The sequence below is a fragment of the Branchiostoma belcheri genome, unplaced genomic scaffold (genome assembly GCF_001625305.1).
Source record: "Branchiostoma belcheri isolate BF01 breed outbred unplaced genomic scaffold, Haploidv18h27 scaffold5, whole genome shotgun sequence".
NCBI classification, from domain to species: domain Eukaryota; kingdom Metazoa; phylum Chordata; class Leptocardii; order Amphioxiformes; family Branchiostomatidae; genus Branchiostoma; species Branchiostoma belcheri.
This window is the reverse complement of record NW_017804131.1, coordinates 491,348-513,468: the sequence shown is the minus strand read 5'-3', so window position 1 is coordinate 513,468 and position 22,121 is coordinate 491,348. Positions and strand designations below refer to the sequence as shown.

At 43.5% G+C, this 22,121-nt stretch overlaps 1 protein-coding gene across 1 annotated transcript; it reads right to left on the bottom strand.

Annotated features, from left to right (window-relative positions):
• Positions 1–563: 563 nt before the first annotated feature.
• Positions 564–21,799, bottom strand: LOC109479933 (nectin-4-like). Its single transcript, XM_019782005.1, has 8 exons — positions 20,978–21,799; positions 13,963–14,313; positions 6,186–6,479; positions 5,404–5,682; positions 4,324–4,557; positions 2,493–2,561; positions 1,864–2,046; positions 564–1,493 (listed from the first exon to the last, which is right to left on the bottom strand). The coding sequence occupies exons 1-8, from the start codon at positions 21,024–21,026 to the stop codon at positions 1,417–1,419; spliced, it is 1,536 nt and encodes a 511-aa protein (XP_019637564.1). The 5' UTR covers positions 21,027–21,799; the 3' UTR covers positions 564–1,416.
• Between the last annotated feature and the right edge of the window lie 322 nt (positions 21,800–22,121).

The window sequence follows — 22,121 nt, the reverse complement described above, 5'->3', positions numbered from 1 at the left end:
AACCGTACACTAACAAGGTCATAAATAACCGGCCTCGTTAAACCCACACAATTACTGCAGAGTCGTGCTGGGGAAATAATTACAGAACACCCAGCCACAACATTCATCTTACTCCATAAACTTAGTGATTCACGACCGCAATCTCAAAGTCTTTTAAAACATTTTACCATGATCAGATGCAACGATAATCATTTAATTTTAATGTCGATACGTAAACTGGTCGCACCAAATAACGTCTAAAACAGCAAGTTCAGGTACAGTGACTTGGTCGGACAAAATCTTATGATATCTCAATAGCAAGTTCAATTTTGTGGCCCACTTGGGTGCTCTTGTATTCGCAATGGGAAGAGGGATTTAGTCGTGCCGCTGTAAGAATACAATGTACAAAAATATATTGCATTGCAAGGAGTATGGATCAATGCCAGATCCACAGTAAACACGGCAACGTACAAATTCATACTTTACACAAATTATGACAGAGAAACAATTATGTATCTTATTACCATATCCTCTACTACAGTTTGTCTTCCAAGGTTTTGTTCTAATACTTAATATTTCTCGCTCCTACAACTGCAGCAAGCGTCACAAGATGGCGCTAGACGTTCTTATGTGTGCCGTGGGTACAATTGCATCACCTGTGCAGTCATCTATCAACTACACAAGAGACTCGTAATAACTTCCTAATGCCTGATTCCACTCTCAAGGAGCGTGCGTAGTGTCGCTGGGGGACAATGAAAACATCAGACTTCATCAGCATCTTTGAGCTATCGAGTTTGTCTGCAAACGTGAATATGATAGGCCGTGGCGATCGCCTTCTCTCCTTATGAATTATCAAATACATTATCGTTACTGTGATATGTTCAAGACAGTCAGCACGTCTTGCTATCTGCCAGAATCGGATACAACAACCTTCGCGAAACGTCGACGTGAGTTAACGAATCAGTCCGATCAGCCTACAAGCATGTGGCACCATGTCACCTTCAATATGATTCAGCTGGTTATACGGATCGCCATGATTTTGAACTCTCTACTGTAAGTATATTAACAAAACACGCGGTAAACCAGGTTACACGGGCCTCGTACAGTATCTATCTATCACCCTTCCTGGATTTGTGCCTGTATGGAGATTGAGTGACATTAAAGCTGATTTTAAGTAGAAAGATTGTTTGACTTTGAAAGCAACTTTAATCCTTAGTCATTTATACGTCCAAATGATTCTTGCCCGCATGAAGCAGATGTCTATAACACACGTACAGTGGCTTCTTCCAGACGTTCCCTCGTGGGGAAACGATCATCTTCTTTAAGAACCTGGGTGCCGTGTGTTCATCTCTGGAGTCTTTCTCACCGTGTTTGATAAAGGGTCCTATTAAGCTGAACTGTTACCATCCTTATGGAACACAATCTTGGCGTATTTCTTCATATGCTCCGCTGGGAGCCGACAGACTCCTGCAGCACAACATTCTGGCAGGCTCCTCCGGACTTCATAGCCAGAGCTGAAGCCAGAACAAGAATCAAATTATTTATTTGCCAAATCATGCCCAATGCATTGCATGTACAGCACCAAAGAAGCAAAGTAAAGCAATAGACAACATAAAAATCCCATCAACTTATATATAATGCTACAATGTTTGCTATTATGGGGATGACGTCTTCTTTGAATACAGCTGGATAATGAAGATAGAAGAGCTGGAGATATTCTAGAGGTTACAAGGACATTTTGGCAAATGTTTGAAAATAATCTGTTCTGTCCGTCTCGTAATGAATATACTGTGATTATAAAAGAAAACGTTAACAAGAGAATAAAAGAGGTATGGGAAAAATTGTGATGGATAATGGAAAACGTATCTCTTTGGATAGATTTACCTTCACTTCCGGAAATGAATCTGACGTAGTTGGAGGGGAACAGGCCTATCCTGCCCCTCAGGTAACCCAGGCACCAGCCGCCATCTTCCCCCTCCAGCACCTCGATGACGTCATCTACCTCAAGGGTCAGTTCATTGTCTTCTCGGGGCCGATAACCATATAAGGCCCGGGCATATCTCCTGTCTTATAATAGAGAATACACAATTCATGAAGGTGTATGGGGCTTCATGTACAGTACAAAACAGCGTCAAGTACAATATGAGCATGTCTCCATAATGTAGTTTCAACATTATATCATAACGTTCACCTGAAAGAAAAGTTCTAAATTCTAAAGATGTATCTTGATGTACCTTACAAGGAATTCTCGTTGTATATATTCTATGATCTACATATTACGACCAGTTTCTTGTGGGGTAGGCAAAAATGAGTTCTACATTTTACCACGTTTTACCATGGCAATACGTCTGTACCACCATTTCACCATGGCAATACGTCTGTACCACCATTTTACCATGGCAATACGTCTGTACCACCATTTTACCATGGCAATACGTCGGTACCACCATTTTACCATGGCAATACGTCTGTACCACGCGTATTACCATGTCAGGAAATGCTTGACTGCATACCTTTCTTCCCTAATGATCTCCGTACGGTGTTGATGCCACCATATCTTGATGTCTTCGTTTCAGGTTTGGCTGTAAGAATAACAGTCAGTTAAAAGCTGTAGAAATGTATTTTTGTGCTCAAGGTATCTTAAAATTTTGTCACAAGTAAAGCCCCTGTCACACATCCAGAACCGTCCCCCAACCAAGGTTGGCTAAAGGTCGGGAGCAGTCTGAATTGATTTTGGCCCCCTGTCACACCCCTAACACTGTTGACGTACTCCCGAACACCAGCCAACCACAGACGACCTTGCTCCAGACTTACTCCTAACCATGGCTGAGGGGCGTTCGGCTGGTGTTCGGAATGCCATATTCAGCTATGTGTGACGTCGATGACAGTGGCTTAGGAGACAAACTATGGAATACAAGTAAAAGAGATTATCATACGAAAACGATTTTACAGCAACAATGTATGCTACACCCGTCACCAGGACAAACTTAACAAGGACTATAGATCATCAATTGTTTAAAAAGTCTTTAAAATACGCAAGGGAAGCATTTGGACCCATTATGTTTGTTCGTATTGACTTTCCAAGGCAACTTTATGGTCTTCAGTGGTCATAAACCCCACGCACTTACAAGTCCATAAAGAAAACTAGGTCTTAAAGCATCTTACGACCTACTGCAGTAAGTACCCCTTGTACATTTTATGAAGTCGTCAGATAGAAGATAGCGGTGCTATTTCGCCAGATGACCGAAGTGTCGGGATAAGAGTGTAAATTATAATCCCCACGCAAAGCTCTGCGGATTAGTGCAACAGCTCCAGCAGCTGAGGCGTAAGGTAGATAAGCCGGAGGATTAAGGGTGATTGACGGCCTTGTCTCAATACACGAGCAATCAACGGTCCCCAAATGAACTGTAGAAACGGAGAGTTCGCTATCGAGGCCATCTTTCCCCCTTATTGCTTGGGATAAGACCATTATTTTGTGGACGAGTCGGTTTATAATAGTGCCCATCCACAGTAACTATCCTTACTTTCTGCTGACCAAAAAAATATGTTTTTGAGGTGCATCGATATGTCTGAACTGAGATTAACATCGAGGATGAGTCAAAGCAATTTGGGTGGTGGGATATGACGTCGTATGTCCGAGTTGCTAAGGTAAGATCTAGGGGTCACGGGTTCGATTCCTTGCATTCCTGGCTAGACGCTATGTCCTTGGAAAAGGTTGTGTCCTTGGAGCCCTTTTCTCAACTTTCCTCACTCCACCCAGGTGTAAAATGAGTACCTCACTACGGTTGGGAAAGTAAAAGGCGGTGGAAGGAGAGGAATGGACTCAATCTTCTAATACCGGCCCCTGGACAACCCAATGTCCCTACGGCCTCAATCAGGCTACGGGACCATTACCGTTTTTACCAAAGCATTCTATCACACTTTCCTGCAAAGCAGAGACTTACAGAGGTAGCCATTTACCACGAACTGTAATAGAGTGGAATACCCTGCAAGCTAGGTAATCTAGTTAGCGCAACATCAACTGAACAGTTCAAGGCTGGGGTGGCCAAGTACTATGACCACCCCAGCGCCACTCATTAGCTACGTACATTTAGCCCTGGGTGACTATATTGTACATATCACAGCATCACTTTTTGATGTTTAATGTAGGTACTGCACCGCATTTTGACATATTGTTGTCTCAATTTTTTTTTGTTTTTGCACCACCATAACCAGTCGCACCAGGGCATTGACCCCCTGGACGTTATACCCGAGATGGGCATTGTCCAGTATCACATAGATGTAGATAGATCACAGCCTTGAGTAAACGGTTACTTAAGATATACTGTGCGGATGTACTCGTACCGGGCATTGCAGTGTACGGCGGCGGCTCCTTGTCCTCCTCCACCCCTCCGTCTCCTACACCAGGCTCCCTCCTGCCCATGTTGTAGTAGAAGGCGAACTTTTTCTTCTCCTTCTGCCGCTGGCGCCGCCTGACCAGATAGGCCACCAGGCCCACGCACACCACCAGCCACAGGAGCCCCGCGGTCAGGCCAACAATCACGGCAACTGTGGAGGCGCCAACCCGGTCCCTCAACCCTGTAATATGGATCAACAGACATCTATAATGATATCATGAAAGTTAATCTGTGTTGGTAGTTACATGATTAAAGTTAAAACTTTTGGTCCAACACAAAAAATTCTCTCACCCAGAGCTTTCCACCAGTCACTCTGGTCTTCCTCAGTAGACTGACCCAGTGAAGCTTGTCACGTGGCTTCTTTGAAGTGTGACGTCAACACTGGGTCAAAGGTATCTGGTAGGCAATGTCGGCCCCCGTTGCGGTTCAATGACCCAAAGTTGTTGGACCAAACGTTTTAACTTTAAACAAACATCTATTATATATATGTTCACATGGACACAGTACACAAATACTATCATCGACATACATATAGTTTTTGCTCTGCTTATTATTCTCCAAACACTTAAGATTAATGACCTGGCTTTAAAATTTCACCATGGTAACTGGTGCTGTAGCAAACACCCTGTGGTCGATTAAATTATGTAGCAGGACAGAGTTCGGGGGCTGGTCACCATACACATGTATATCATATGCATGTGTTATTGCAGTTAGAATAAACACAGCAGTAGTTTTCTGAGCTATACTTTGCGAAGATAAACATTTTAAAACGCATTTTCTTTGCATTATCAACTAAATTCAACGACAATTAAGACAATTACCAAAAAGGATACCAAAATAGAAACTAACATCTTTGTAATTTACATTTGCAAGTATGTTATTTGTATTGTTAGCAAATGTACCTAAGAAATGTTGTTTTATAGATGGCAGCTTAAGTGTAAGTATCCTTAAGTCCATTTGAGGTACAATCAGAGATGCCATCAGCTGCTACTTCCTGTACGTAGTGATCAATAAAGACTAAGATTACCTTTAATGGTGAGTGCTGTGGACCGTGTGCTAATGTCCCCGACACCATTGCTGGCCTTACAGAGATACGTCCCCGTGTCGTTAGTCTGGACGTTCTTCAGTTGGATAGCCCCGATGATAACATCACGTGGTACCGTGCCCACGTTACTGCGCATGAGTATTCCGTTCCTGGACCACGTGATGTTAGGAGGAGGGTTGCCGTCTGCCACACACTGCAGAGTGACGCTGTCTGACACCGTGGCCGTCACGGGTTCAGATATGCTGATTATGGAGGCGGGATCTGTGTCAGAAAGTACCAACGTTATTAGATTTAAGTAGAGATAGTAAGTTATTAAGTAGATCGTATACGTAGAAATTCATTCCTTTTACAGTTAGTAGAACTGTTAGATATTCTCAACACCACCATATGTGTATGTTAACACCACAAACTATGTATGTATATTTTGCCATACGTTGTACCCGCTACATCTTTTGCGCAATAAAGTTCTTCTTCTTCTGTTAGCATATAGTTTTGTATCACTGCATTCTGTACTCAATGTTCTTGTCAATGTCTATTTGTCTATTAATAAAGAACTCAATAAAGAAATCATTGAAAACCCCAAATATTAAAAACATTACAGCAATCGTGAATAGTTTCATTTGTATAATATGACTATCGCATGAAAACTCCAGTAAGTATATTGAGTCATATGTATATATTCGAGCTGTTCATTGAAAAGTATATGTATCTTACTTTGACGGTTGCTTTCTTGGAAACAAATAATATGCTAAAAAAACACCCACAGAGAACTTTCATCCTTAAACTTGCACTTGAGCTTCGCACGGTATGACCGGCCACGCAAGCGTAAACGCCTGAGTCGGTCCTGCTGATGTGCCGTATTTCCAGCGCGGGAGAGGCCAGCGTTCCTCCTGAATACTTGGTGCTGTATCTCAGAGAGTCGATGACTTCGCCATCTTTCTCCCAGTGTAGTGACGTAATGTTGGGTCTGGCGTCCTTCACAGCGCATGTCAGGACCCCGGACCTACCCCAGGCCGTGATGTAAGGATCGGACGGTCCCACTTTGACAACAGGGGGTACTGAAAAGTAGAAAACGAATACATTCAGATTTCTTATCGACTCAACAAAACGTACAGAGATTTTGTATGGTCTTCTACAATCAACGATCCAACAAAGCTAAATAAATGTATGAATTGTGTCATCCTATATGTATGCGGCAAACTGCGTACAGAATACAGGCAACAATTAAGGTGTAATTATTCTCTAACATGTAGTCTCTAAGATTTAAACATTCTTTAATACATAAGCATATTTCAAATCCAACATGTTGATTAATTCCTATACTCCTACATAGGTCAATTTATTTGTATCCATTTGTTTGTATGTTAGGTTGTAGAAGACCTTATGAAAGTCATCGTTCTTTTGTTATGTCAATAAAGATTGTTATATCGTTATAAACAGTGCAGAAACGATTTCTGTTGTTAGTTGTTAGTCTATGCTAAGTTACAGCGAATCGTCTAAAGGCAAACTAGAATGTCTCTGTATTAATGGCCATGATTTACAGTTTCGATAACAGAGATAGAGAACTAAGCACATGTAGGGATGTAAGCTTTATCTGATGCAGACTGACAATAACTAGCCAAATTATAGCACAGGAAACTTAAGGAAACTGTATTGAAGGTTCACACAGAACCATTTTTCTACATTATACTTGTTTCAAGTATGTGACATTGAGTCGACAGTTTTTGGCAAAGTGTGATACAACGAAGCCATTTTCAATCAACTAGAACTGATTGTCTTATTCGAAATGGCACCCTATCATTTAGCCTGCCGACGTTCATCAAGATAACAAACGTCACTAGGAATAGCCAGCCTTTCAACTAGTCCGTGCGTCTGAGAGGTGAGACGACCTCCATCGGTCAATACGTCCATCAAGGCGCTGACTGTGACAGGCGATGGGCTATCATAGCGGGAACGACCCGCATGTTTGTCTAGATAATCCGGCACCCATTAGGCGTGAGAGCCCCGAGGGCGGTCAACTTGCAATAGCCATTTCACAGAGTCCATCCCGCTAACACCCCATAGAACAAACGCTTCTGGTTCTCAAGTGTGGATTGAAGGAACGTTGAGAATTCATCTGCATAGAGAAAACTGCCTTGAATGAGCACAAAGTTGGAACCAAATGGGATATTGGACCGTTACTGTGGCCCAAATTGGAAAGGAGCATGTACATGTACATAGCATTACTTTTTGTCTGCAATGATGATAATCATGCGCACCTGTAACATGTGACCTAATTGTATGTATTCAAATAGACTGCTGACTTCCCTTAAATGTTGAAATATGTCATATGAAATTGTTTACGTGTAGTATTCCAAGTAGATTTAGTATTCACGGTTTGAAATAAGTTTCAGGTCAAAAGTTGTTTCAATTCGGTTCTACAAGTTATGGAAGTTATAACTGCAAGTGTAAACAATCATTTCATAGTTAAGGCTGTTGAAAATTATTGTCCCTATTCGTTTAGCAGGTTACACGTGTAAGGAATTAGTGAGTTTTTATAACGCACGACATTACGGAGTGTCTATCTTGTGTGAGTTGTGGGTTTACCGTCCTCAAGTCTACATCCTACCCAGTCGTTCATTAACACTCGCTGATGGAGGTATCTGCAAACTAACTACCATAAATCTGAAATCCCCAGGGTTAGGGGTGCTCTAAATGCAAATGAGCAACTGATGCACTTTTGTCCCATGAGGAGGCTGAACGCGGGCCTTTTAGCAGATGAAGAATGGAGTCCGGCGGTGTGGCAGCAGGAGATCTGCAGCTTGAAGAAAGGCAGTATACGATGGCATTGTCGTCGTCGTGCTGTACAGAAATCTGGGGTTGCGGCAGGGACCCTTTAGTTCTCTGTAGAACAGCGTTTAGGGAAACGTACTAGAGAGACGTTAGGGTACCTTTTTCACCCCGACTTAAATTCCAATCAGGCCACACCAACCGTTGCGCATTTGACGGATCGATGTTTAGATTGGCTACGCCTCATGTGTATCCATGCCGCTCCTCATTACAGGATGCGCCCGGCTAGCCTGTTGCTGCATATACGTGAAACTATTGAAAGTACGTGTCCATCAACCAGATATTGTGCAGGGTAAAACACAAGTAGAGCTATCGACCAAAAACTTGAAGAGGATTCTAGAATACTGTCGGGCAGATTTTGCCACAAGAGCGACGTTATTGGGCCCATCACCATGCCCCTTCGTTTTTCTGACCCTTTATTGAACGTGGGGCATTGTCCTGATTGACCACCCTTACATGGCAGTAGGCCACATAATAATTATTGGGCCACGCCCATGTCATTTCAAAGTATTAGATAATGGTCATCAATGTCACCGGATCTACATACAGCTCCAGCTAGAACTAGATTTATCAACATTCACTACACTATATCTGACGCAAATTTTCTACAAACTTTGCAATGATAAAATGATAAAAGGAACCTAGACCAGCTGCAGACCAGACCGACCAAATTCTCACTGTTTCAGTTTATGTGATGATACATTGTACTTACACAAAAGTCTGTGGCGTCTGTAATGTACATAGTGGTCTGTAATTTGTTCTAGGATGCAACTAGTAAGTTCAAATGTGGAAGTTCCGGCATGGTGCCATTATACTGACATTATGAAACATTACAGTCTACAGATAGCCTTCCCCAGCTGACACCCCCTGATTTTTATCCAAATCATCGCACTGTGGTTGTTGATGCGGCACATATTTTTCGTTGATGTAGTGTTTTTGCCGTTTGGGAGATCAGTTACGTTCTGGATGAAGGCACCATTAAAGCCCCTGTCACACATAGCCGAACTCCCCCCAACTATGGTTAGGAGTAGGTCGGGAGCAAGGTCAACTGGATCGGCTGATGTTTGGTTACGTCAGCTACTGTTCGGTTGCCGAGTGTTTTAAAATGTAAAAACATTCGGGTGTTGTCGAGAGGATCGGCAACAGTTGTCTGGTGGTTGGCTGGTGTTCGAAAGTAGGTCGGGGCGGAGTTGGCAGTCAATTATTTCTAAATTTAACACCAATTCGATTCGTAACGAAAAGTATAGGCTTGGCTTAAATCCTGTCAGACTATTCCCTAACTTCGGCCAACCTTGGTTGCTCGGCTGGTGTTCGTGGGAAGGTTGTGACAGGCACCATTAACCCGTCAGCGGCCCGACCGGCGGAGATGGAGGTGGATTACCGAGGCAGTGGTGTTGAAAGCCGCCCCGCCCCCGGCAGCTGAGGCCCGCCTGGCGCAGCTGGACTTGACGTCCAACTAAATCCGATCAAACCTGTTTACGTCCGGTCGGAGGAACAGACTTATGAGCTGTCCATATCGATTAGTCCGAAAACCGTTGGCAAAACGCCGATGAGCGATCGATTTTCAATCATAATCATCATGCTTTCTTGCAAGATTTTTTATGACATACGAGGCACATTAGTTCACTCACACACGCATATAATGAATTCGCCTGGGATATCATTAACGTACACGCTGCTATGCGTTCTGAACCTACCAGAAAGAAAGACCAGTTTCTAAGACAGATTGCCAGTGTTTTCTGCACCGCTGAACCTTAAAACCCAAGGTCACTTCAAGAGTGTGCCAGATCCATTCAGAATACGGGAACGTTTGGATCAGCATTACATTTGCGTGCAAAGACTTCATCACCGTTGTCACCATGTTATTGAAAAGATGATAGGAAACTTTTAAAAGTGACACACGGTCGCTTTTAGTTTCTTCAATTTTCGGAAGCAATCGCCCATCGCAGTAAACGGGTCGCCCGGGGCTTAACCCCCGACCTTAATATCCATAACTTTCCCTTTTATTACTCCTGTTTGCCGAAGCCTTAATGGATTTTATTGCACCGCTGATGGCTCTATCGTCATCATAAAATCGACGCTAATGTTGTTTTCCTTTAGAGTCTAACCCGTGGAGCATAGATTATAACGGACGTACACGTAATTGAACATCATTAGACATTCAGCTGACTCGCAATAATCAGCAGTACGTCTTTCTCAATGACTTGCTTTGCAAGCAACATTGGGCGTCAAGGGGACCAAAAGAACGTCATATTGATTGTGAAAGATCATATCATCTTTTAGAAAGCGGCGGAATCGCATTTATTGCCGAGATAAGTGTTTTGTTGCTGTGTAAGCGCTCCGAGTGAAGAAAAATGAGCCGTTTTCGCTGGGCAATGGGGTATCAGTGTGTTTTATCTCTATAGACTCAGTGGGCATTCAGTCGTGGTTTTCTATCATTTAGTTAGTTCTATAGGGTCTTCAATTCAGCGAATGTAGATAGGTCCAGTCAAGGAGGTTTAAAATCGAATCTCCTTGCTTCAGTCCTGGCTTGAATACATCTCTTTTAACCTGCTAAAGAAAACGTTTATTCTGGTACATGGGCAGTGTCCACATGTCATCTCATTGGCATAACGGTTTTCCCCGCGTCTCAAGCGCCCTCTAGCTGTAGCTGCGTTATTGCAGCTCCTTTATTGCATGGTCACTTGGGCCGAGTAAGGCAAACACGCCTGGAAAGATACGATTTGTGAAAACTTCATTCGTCATATATATGCTGACCTTTCCCCGCGGTTCTAAGTGTATCAGATCCAGTGTGTAATTCTTATTTGTTTCAGCAGACCGTCCGCTCAGAAATAACTTCACTGTCAGCACGACCGGGCGAACAGCAGCATCCATCATCACAAATCGATCACTCCGTGACTAAACAGTTCTCCGCACCACATATATAAGCCAGACCGGCCCAAACACTCATTCAGCACGGCTACAACACAGACCGGAAAAGACCATGCCCGTAGCCAGGGAGTGTTCGAGGGGGGGGGGACGTAAGAACCCCCCACAAGGCTCAAAGGTCCACTTTTTAGGTCCACAAGTTATCTCTGATTTTCCTTTGAAATCCTCACATATATAAAGGCAGGAAATGTCATTTCAGAAGGTTCAATTTTCAAAATTCCCTCGGGAGCATTCATCCGAACCCCTCTAGGAGTCTCGCGCTTCATGGTCCGTCAGACAGTGGGAGGACCCCCCCCCACTCAAAATCCTGGCTACTGTGGCTACTGTTATGTTTCAAACATTCGGGTGTTGACGGGAGGTTCGGCCATGGTTGGCTTGTGTTCCAAAATACGTGTCGGTTGGGACGTGTTTGGTAGTGAAATTTGACACAAATTTAACTCAAATTCGACTCTAATGGTACAGAAAGGCAGGCGTGGCCTGAATCTGACCAGAATGCTCCCGAAGTTCGGCCAACATCGGTCGGCTGGTGTTCCGGGAGAGGTTCTAAATGTGTGACAGGGGCTTTGGACATGAGTAGTGATTGCGAAATCGGACGTTTCTTGATGTATCTGTAAACTTCCCACATCCGTCAGGAGCCCTTGAAGCTTCGAAGAGGATTAGGTCTTTTCCTCAGCTGGAGCAGCCCGGTTAAAGGATTTGTTTTTGAGGCTTGCTGCTGTCAGCAGCTGCGGGCACCAGTCAGAGAGCGATGGGACTGCACTGGCGCAGAGAGAGAGAGAGTCCCCAGTATTATGTTTACCGAAGGAAAACGTGTTGTGCTTGATCTGTTTCCTAGCTTCTTCATCTCCAAACAAATAAGGTCCATGACCTGAACCAGACGTCTATCACCATGGTAACTAGTGGTAACTGTTGGGTTACATAATGTTGCAATTTTATAGCAGGAGGGATTTATACTCCTGTCTGACTACATATATGAATGTGTTTGAGTAAGAAATAACAGAGCAGACCATATGTCAAAGTAAACATTATGCATTTGCTTTGCAAATGTTACCTTTCTAGTTGTTTTATTCCTGTCCTTCATAATCACGGCTGTTGTTTCCTCCATGTTTGAAACGACAAAGTGCCAATAGCTGTAGAAACTAACGCGATGGTGGATGTCCCTTTACAGCAAATGTAATTACCGGGCATTGCCTCTTTCCGGGGGGCAATGTACATCGGCTCTGGCATTAAACTTTAATGGTAACCACCCGGAAACGACGGTTATACGGAAACCTCTACTCAATAATCAACGCTAAACCCCCTCTCATACTAACGTACCCTTGAACTGCTGACCTCACTGGAAAAATATGTCTTACATCAGTTCCTAACTCATTCCATGTTGTAATGATCTGTTACGAGAGGTTGGGATGAAAAGGCCGTATAGAAATTGGCTCATCGTAGGATCATCTTTACTCCATAATGTAGTCGTCTCAATGTCGTATGGGTCAACCGAGGAATCCGATGTATTTTCATGTTTGAGTTGCCGGATATTTGTGAGCCTGTCACAGTTGCTTAAGGTTCTATAAACTGTTAGTTGCATTCCGAACTTGCCTTCTATGGGAAACAAGACTAGGCTATAAGCAAGAAGTGGATCTCTGGCAATGAATACAAATTTGTAACAATATACTTCTCGGGATGTTGTATGCCATATCGTATAATTTAAAAGACTACTAACAAGAGAGAATTGGTGTAAGAGTTGCAACGAAAGCATTGATAAATTTTCTGTTTGTCTCCCTTGCTACCTATTTGAATGAGTAAAGAGACTCTTTTTACACTAAGACGACGTTTTGGTGACCGTCTGTCACCTTTTTCAGGGTAATTCTGACTGGCTCACATTGCACTGCAGCACATGTGTCGCCGCTATAGATGTATTTTACAATATTTGCAATATTTACATATCTACACATATACATATATAAGAGTCTCTTTATTCAGTGACTTACCTACCTGATGAAACTATTCACATACCTATTTGAATGTTCCTCATAGACCTCTGTACAAATATGTCTCTTCCATATATAAACCTGTAGTCATCACCCTTCCGGTGAATCAGAAGGTCATGATAATTGTATTTCCCTCCCGAGTGATATAACCTGACTGATATCCTCCCTCTCCGCTCTGGTATGATTACAATCAGGTGTCTCGAGGGAAAAGCCCGCTGGGCTGCCTCCACGCACCAGTAACCTATATAGCTACAACTTCTCTCAAACTTCCGGAATGACTGTAGTGTTGGAATATAACAAGTCCTTTGAGAAGATCTCGAAGATTGATGATGGAAAGTTCGTTGCCCGGAGGCTACTTGCAAGTACATGTAACATGAGAATAAAAAAGAAACTATGAATAACAATATAACATGCACCTACTCTAGCCTAAACTTGGACATTCTAACTTATTGGGTTCTTCTTCTTCTTCCAAGACATCATTGGGTTCTTCTTCCAAGACAGTGGAAGAGGAATGATTCCCTTTTTTCTATAATGTCCATGTTTTATGTTAAGAGGAGAGTACTTTTTGTATGTAAGTTGTGGCGTGGAGAAATTAGGATAAAATTTATTTAACAGACAGGTCCTTTCGTTCGTGATCGCAGAAGGGGCAGTTGTGTCAGCATAAGATGGCAAAATGAAGATAAAAGATAGAATAAAGATGATAGAAAAAGGTGATAGAATAAAGAGTGGATCATGATAACCCTTGATGACGTGAATGACGTCCTGGAGATAATGACCAATTTCAAACATGGCGGACACTTACCCATGATGGACAGCGTGACGAAGCCGTCGGCGACCCCTGACCCTTCAACCATGACCAGGAGCACGTATGTCCCGTCATCCTCCAGTCTGGTCCGTTTGATTCTCAAGGACGCCTTCCCGACAAGCTCCACTCTGCCGGCGTAAGCGCTCTCCACGTCTCCCCGTCCGGAGATGGGATAGTAGGAGTAGATCAGCGTCCTCTTTGCCCTGTCCTGGCGGTCAAGTTTGAACCACGCTACCGATATGACCTGGTTCTTTGTGGTGTAAGTCGCGGGGAGAGTGACCGGATCTCCAATCACGGCCTTGACCGAGTCCGGTATGGTCAGCCCGATATCGTTTTGTCCCGCGGCCCCTGCAAACAAGAACACAAATTTGTCATTCGGACAATGCAAATCCAATTTCTGGTCACAAAAGAGCGAAGGCCGTTAGACAAAATCGACTTAAATTGTAGACAATTTTATGGGGATTGAGGCAGCAGGCGTCAAACTGCCTACATCTGGCCCTGACATGGTTAATATTTCATCGTGATTATACGTGCAGTTCCCCCGGCGCGTGTTTACCCTTGGAGGGTATGAATATGCAGCACAGTTCGGCTGCCGTAGCGCGATAAATCCGTCCTATCGTACAACACACAGGCCGGGGAATACACATATCTTCTGCCGGGAGACTCCGGCAAACAGATGAAGCCGTCAGGCGTTATCTGTCAGGTTAGGGAGATTCTTAATTCTGCGTATAGCTTCCACTTTGCGGGGAAATTACCCTCTCTTAAAACCTGCTAATGCATACAAATCAGAGGCATGTGGCAGGTGTACAGAGTTCTTTATTCATGCAGGGCGCGCTTATATCGCAATTATGACTCTGGGTCTCTTTGTGTCTTCGTGTGTGTGTGTGTGTGTGTGTGTGTGTGTCTATGTATGTGTGTGCGTGTGTGTGTATGTGTGTGTGTGTGTGTGTGTGTGTGCGTGTGACTGTGTGTGTGTATGTGTGTGTTTGTATGCATGCACGTGTGTGTTCATATGTGTACGTCTGTATGTGTGTGTGTCTTATGGAGCACACAGATACCATTTTCCCCATATCTCTCTATAATATCAGTGAGGGGCACATATGATTCTTGTTTGTTTGTTTCGCATAACCGGTAAACTGTGCATTCTAATCATTCTAACAGAATCAAATTAGCCATAGAAAGTTGTGTCGACTGTTTAAAACTCCCCAAGTTTGCGTCTTCCATACCATATTTAAAAACGTTATTTTAACCATCTCCCTTGCCATAAATATCGACGTACAAATCAGCTTAATAGGGAACTGTTGCACGATGTAAAATGACAATAACATTTATCACCCACTGACGTTAATACTTCCAGGTTTTCTCATGAAAATTAATGAGCAATTACAACAACCGTAAATCAATATTTTTTGTTGTTTGCAAGTCATCATTAAGTTTAGTGGAGGTAATAAACACAGGAGAGAACGTACATACTGGAGGCTATAATTTTTACAAAACTGTTAGCAAATGTCGGGCTTTAACGCTAGGGCTATTTACATCGAACTGCGAAATTTCATTCTTATAGCCTTGTAGTAAAAACTGTGCCGTAAGGGGGCTGGGAATTTTTCATCATGATCAGCACGTTTGGGCCATAAACGAACGCCTAGCTAGCAATTTGACTTCAAAGAACACTACCCACTCATGAAGGTAATGTACACGGAGAGTTTAAAGGGGGAAACGCAGTGATGCGGAAAGAAAAAGTGGGCAGAAATTAGTGCTCTTTGTAGCGTTATCTTACAGATGTCGACTAATAGTCCTCTTGGGAGATGGATAATGATGACTTGACGACCCGGGGGGAGATTGCAGTAAAGCGGTACGCTGTTTGTGATAGCCCGGTTAACCGGACTAAGCCGCTCCGCTACGACAGCTGGCTATGCTATCGATTTTGCCTTTCCCACCCTGATCTTACCAAAGCTGTTCTGTTCTGGCGTTTCAAGGTTTTCCTCTTTTTTATTTTCTGTTGAATGTGCAGACAAGTCAGAGAATGGCGCCAGGATCCTGCTGCTAGACCACTTTAAGGATGAAACTGGAAGACTGCGTTATGTCAGAATCGTCCTGTGGGACCATCAGAGGAAATTTACTGTCTGATTTGAGCAAACTTTCTTTGTGAGCTGTGCGTTTATTTTGTTATGCCAAACAGACGCGCATGAGTCTCTCTCAGTCATGTCTATTACACCGCACCTCATTCCATCGATCTGACGGTAATTTGGTTCCACTCGTTCATCTAACAAATGAAAACCGTGGGACTTCGCCCCCTCTTCTTTTCTCTATATACCACCTTATGTATTATATTTTTAGAGGATTGGGCAAAAAGTATACGTTACTTGCCGAGGTCATCTCATCTACACATACACAAAAACAAGGTGCCAATAATAAATGAAGTATACAAAGACGTACAGAATGTGTTGGTGTACAAATCACAGCTAATCCGAAGTATATAACGATCTGTCTGCAACGTAAAGTTCAAAACATCAAATATTTTACAGTTGTTGACAAACGATAATGAAGGGTTGCCTCTGAGAATATTTAAGCATATATTAAGGTGTTGTCATTGATGTTATTTATGTCAAACGGAGCGATATTGTACAAGGATGATAACGAGATGTTCCATCTTGAGGCACGCATTGGCACCACAGTTTTCCCATCCGCATTAAGAAGGGATTTTTCCTCTCGGTTTGATTGACGTATCTAAGGAGGTAAAGCTCTGTCTGGTTGTTTTCGGGAGACCCAATTAAGGCTCGGCTCGGCGGAAATGAGCGGTTGCCCGCGTCCCTGGGTTGAAGCGTCCTCCCTAATGTGCGCTCGTAAAAAGGGACGACATCCGCAGGTCGTCGGCGCAGCGTCTTGACAAATAGGACTTAATCAAAGTACATAATCCCGAGGCTGTTTTCCCCCCAACATGATAACTACGTTACAGACGCGAGCCTCATAAAAGACGGGCGTGACGTCGACGGCAGCCATGCCGCGGAGGGACGACATCAAGGGCGGTATTGATGAGTCCGTCAGACATCCGCCATGATGATTTGCTTCAGGACTCGAAATTCATTTTTGGGAATAGGTGGACTGGTGCACTAAAAAATTAGGTGCACAAAAAACTTTTTGGGTGCACCATATAAAACAAAACCTAGTTACAGATCTTACTGCTGCTTTTCTTAAAAGCTTGAATCTGAAATGGGAACTAACTTCAAAATCTTAAGAAAGTACTACAACAAAGGTTTTATTATTTTATCTGACACTTAGATGCCAAGAATGTCCTGTATACAATTATACATTTGATATGTACAAAAATACCTAGAAAAATTTTGGGTGCACTGGTGCAACCGCAGAAAAAAATGGGTGCACAGCTCTAATTTCGGGTGCACTAAGGTGCACATGCACCCAGTATTTCCAGCCCTGTGGTTTGAAGCTCAATAAATAATGAGCAGGAGAAGGCGGTTACGGAAACGCTGCTGACTTCATTAGAAGAAGTCTCAGGTGATTTGTTTGAACCATCAACCCGTGTCGGGCACGTCCTCGCATTGCCGTTCATCATCAACTGTATTACTATAAACGCTCACGATAAATGGAATGGGAGTCAATGTAGTGGAATCCGGAGGAAATACTACTAATACGCTGTGTAATCCACATGTATAGTCTCTTATTTCTTTTAGTGTTGGAAAGTTATTATAGCCTGCACCATTCGTGACCTTTGTTATGAATTCGACGTTCCTTTTTTCATGGGAAGCATTTTTCGACGACAGATCTATAAATCACTTGCAGGCCAGATGTAGGCCTTGAGCTATTCAGGAAATAGTTTTGGAATATTTCATGTATAAATATGACACTGAAAATAGTACAAATATGATTTTTTGGACACGGATAGGAATCATTTTACGCTTCCATTTCATCCTGGTTAATTTGAAAGGATGATTTGAAGCCGTCTGTCCTTACAACTAATGAGAAAATGGGGTGGGGGGATCCTGACATTTTATTGAATTTTTGTCACTTGATTCTCTTTTAGATATTCTAAGCAAATAATAATTTACATTTAAATAAAAGAACCTTCGTGTCAATATCCAGGTGGCCGCTCCCATCCCGTCATTTGTTTGGATGTAGTAATTTGGAAGCAATAAACTGAAACATGTTCCGGGAATAGATGTGACGTGAATCGGAAACGGCATTAGCGTTACAAGCTATCGCATAATGAAATAGATTAAGGTCCTAATACGCAAATCCGGGCACGATAGCGTGGCACTTTATGAAAATAATCATAGAAGGTCAACATATTCATGTATGGAAAACATTTTACAGGAATTCAGATGGGACAACGTCTGAAAAAATCGATAGGCAATAGATAGAAAAGCAATAAGCCACACCCTAAACACGAATGAGAGGGACGACTTACATAGAAATCTAACTTTCTATCTTATTGAATCCGTGAATATGGGATAAGACGCGTAGAGGAAATAAGTAAGAAGGACAGAAACATTGTTTAACTGCACAATCGCAAAATATCTTTGTTGTTATCGATGTCTGTATCAGTATCTATATTTTCTCTTTGGCGTCATACGCCAGCCTAAATGGGTTACAAGTAGAGATTGTCTGTTCCTAGCTCTAGTTTTTTCTATATCAGTAGACAAAAGAGTCTTGGCAATATGTCAGAAATAGTCTTCCTTTGTTCAGGCCGTTTTATGCGGCGGCGTGATTTTATCAAAGTTTAAAAAGTGCATAGCGTGCTGACTAAACTGATAAAAAAACTTCGGTATCGCTGCAGCGGCAAGAAAAATCCATACGTCATGCTTCAAAGCTAGTTTTGAAAACATCTGTAACGTAAACGATTTTCCTTTTATCTCTTTAACAGTAAACAGTCTTGACAGCGCTTTATACCCTCTCTATATCCCGTAATAGATCAAGTAAACTCTCGGGGAAAAGTTATGATAGTGGTACCCTGGGGCAGTCTCTGGGCACAGGCACGAAACCACGATACCATCTCCCCATTGTGCGAACGCCGATGAAATATTCGGTGCGAAAGAGGTGCTTGGCAGCTGACTTGACACAACTATTCCTCACCATACCTTGAAAGACAGGCCCCGTTGCATATTTTGACGTCTATCTCCGAAAAATCACCCTGTCGATCATTTTCTGGATAGATGAAAAATGCGATAAGTGTAATGGAATACCGCTGGGAAAAACGGCGTACCCGGGGATGGGTACTGAACGGATATCAGATGAAGACATCAGGTGACGAGTAAGCACTGCCTTCTGCTGTAGCTTTGCTAAAAGCACCCCATGGGGCGCTGTGGAATGGAGTTTGTGTGCGGACTTCTCAACTCGACTGGAACCTTAATGTACAGGCGATGGGGACATCACACGTGATTCATGCTCGCGGATGGGAAACTTCAGCTAAAAGATATACATCTCTCTCTAAATCTACATCCAGCAAGCTTTGGGGATTCTGAAAGTTCTAGTATCTATGTATAAATTCCCATATATCATACAGACGGAATATGAAAGAACATTATACTTGGGAGTTGACTAGAATTGATATCTGTACGTTGGGGCAGTGGTGCCGAGAGGTGAGCTGCCATCGCTCATACTTAGCACTGTAAATACCGGTGTAAATGCACCCTGTGTGCCGTAACGATCAGTCAGAGCCTACCCCCGCCGCGGTCCCGGCAAACTGGATTCCCGCCGTAAATACTGATGCATCCTCCTCCCGGCGAAGATCCCAGATTCTCATTTCGCCTAAGTGCGGGCAGGATTTAGAATTAAGCAGAGCGTGACCGCCCAGTGTACCCAAATTTCCCCTCGTTATTTTACGCCATTCCGTCGCTGGAACCGAGTTAGAAGCGGGGCCATGATGAGCAATTTGAAATCAGACACACATTCATAACTGTGAAGATGAGATCAGGCTCTGAGCGTAGTTATCATCGGCGAGGTCGCCTGGAGACGTTCAATAGAGGTCCCGTTAGTTAAAAATCTGGTTGACATTAGGCTGACCCCTGGGTCGGGGAAATATCGGATTATGTTAATCAGTCTATCCATTATGCCTCTCAGAGGAGACATTTCTTCTAGGAGGGAAACATATACCATATTGCGTATTGGAGATTATATTGGATTTAGTTCGGGCCTGGGAAGTCTCAGGATGCGTCTTGGGGATAATGTGACACAAAAATCTATACGTTTCCTTAAAAAGTGTAATGGAAAGGGTGATAACTATCTGCATGATGTCGGAATCGAATCAAATATTTTCACAGTAGGATGAAGTCATTATTTCCGAACAAGAGCAAGTCCGAGAGAATACTGATAAAGGACTCCCCATAGGGACAAGGTACGTCAGACAGAGAGAAATAGTACGAAAGTAGAATGCTACGTGAATCATCCAACGTTCGTATTGTTTTCAACTACTACGTTATGTAAACCATGCATTTGATATTCAATTTTTTTTGTCACGAAATCGCAGTTTGGATTCATGCAATTAATCCAATTATTTTCCTACATTTGAGTAGTGGAGCAGAATGTACGAAACACACGGAACGTTTGGCCTTTACATATTCTATAGCACGTTCTTGGGACAAGTACGGCATGCGTTAGGGTTTGGTCACATTCGTCGTGCCTTAGGGTTTACCACAGCAAACTGAGGGCGTTCTTTCAATAGTTTGGATATGCCGTACATGATTCTACAGCCCCGTAACGTTAGATCCCTGTTGACGATTGGTTCTGTCATAGACTCGCTGAAAATTCTACACACACAAAAGAAACGCACTGTCGACTATTGAGAATTTAACCGTACCTTATCTGGTCTCCACAAAATTCTCTACTAGAATTCTAGATTCTAAAGTCAGTACTTGATCAGACTGCACAAACCAGGGTTAAAAGGTGAAACAAAGAGAGGTCGCACGATGTTTTGGTGTCTTCTTGGCTTACGTGAAAAGGTCGTGCAATTCACGCTGAAACAGGCGGATCAGCATAGCGTTAAATGAGAAGTTCTTACCTCGCCACCCCAGGGCCAGTCCGAACGCGAGGAGCAGCCGAAAATCCATTCTAAGTTAATGAGAACACCCGGAACCGTCGGCTGCGGTAAAGTAGAAGGATTACTGACCAACTGTTGGTCCGTCTACTGATATCGGTTCACCGGTGTTCCTTCGATCCCGTCTCCGTCCTTGGTGCTGAATGGCCTTCCGTTTAACTACCAAACTACATCGCGCTCGCTCTTGTGTTACAAAAGCTAATTTCTGGCGGTTTTCTGTCCGACGATTTCTTCCGCAAACACGCGCCCGAGAAAATAGATAATATCGTTTTTCACATGAGTGAAGCCCCCGATGTCCAGCTGTGCTCGTTCCGGTAGTTGGTCCGTGTCCAGTGCAGGTTGTGTTAGCGAATCCCCCGCACGTAGATGTGTTCCGCTGAGCACCCGCGGATGAAAGTGGCTGGTAGTGGCGCTAAAGTTGCTCAGTGGCCCATGAGTGGGGATTGCGCGCTAGAGACGGCCGCTCCCGGTCTTCCATCACCGTGTGTTGGTAAGTGACAGACGCTATCCAAGCGTGAAGCTCGGGGTATCCAGAAGAGACGACCGTCCGACTGCAAACACGCAACCGCTAACACCGCCTACAAAAACTTAATGCTTCCTGCACAGAACCGCACAGAAGTTAAATCCCTCTAGAAGGGCGGCAGCTTCAGTATTCAGCCGAAAGAAAACACTCGACTGGTCAGCGTGCGGCGTGGTTCTCGGCATATGAGAGAGTTTTTCTGGCAGCTACGTCGGGAGTCCTGCGCGGCGGGTACCGCTGGGTGGGTGCGTCGGGAGCGGCGCTGCTCAGTGTCGGGCGCCGATCCGCACCGGGAGCCTGGCGAGCCGGATCCGCATCACTGCCGCTGAGTCGGGAGGATGGGCATGGGGGTTTTCGAGTCACCCGTGTGCTCGTAAGTCCCGAAGCTGTTACTCCTCCTCAAGCTGCCACATGCACAGTTTCAAATTTGTAACAATTATATGGGTGGAGAATCCCGGCAGATATCTGCTGCATGTTAAAAAACTATCTCTGACGTGGCATTATTGAGGATTACATCAAGATTTCTGCATGAAGAATTCTTAATGCATGTTTGTAAATGTAGGTTTGGCAAATGTTGCGGAAATATAC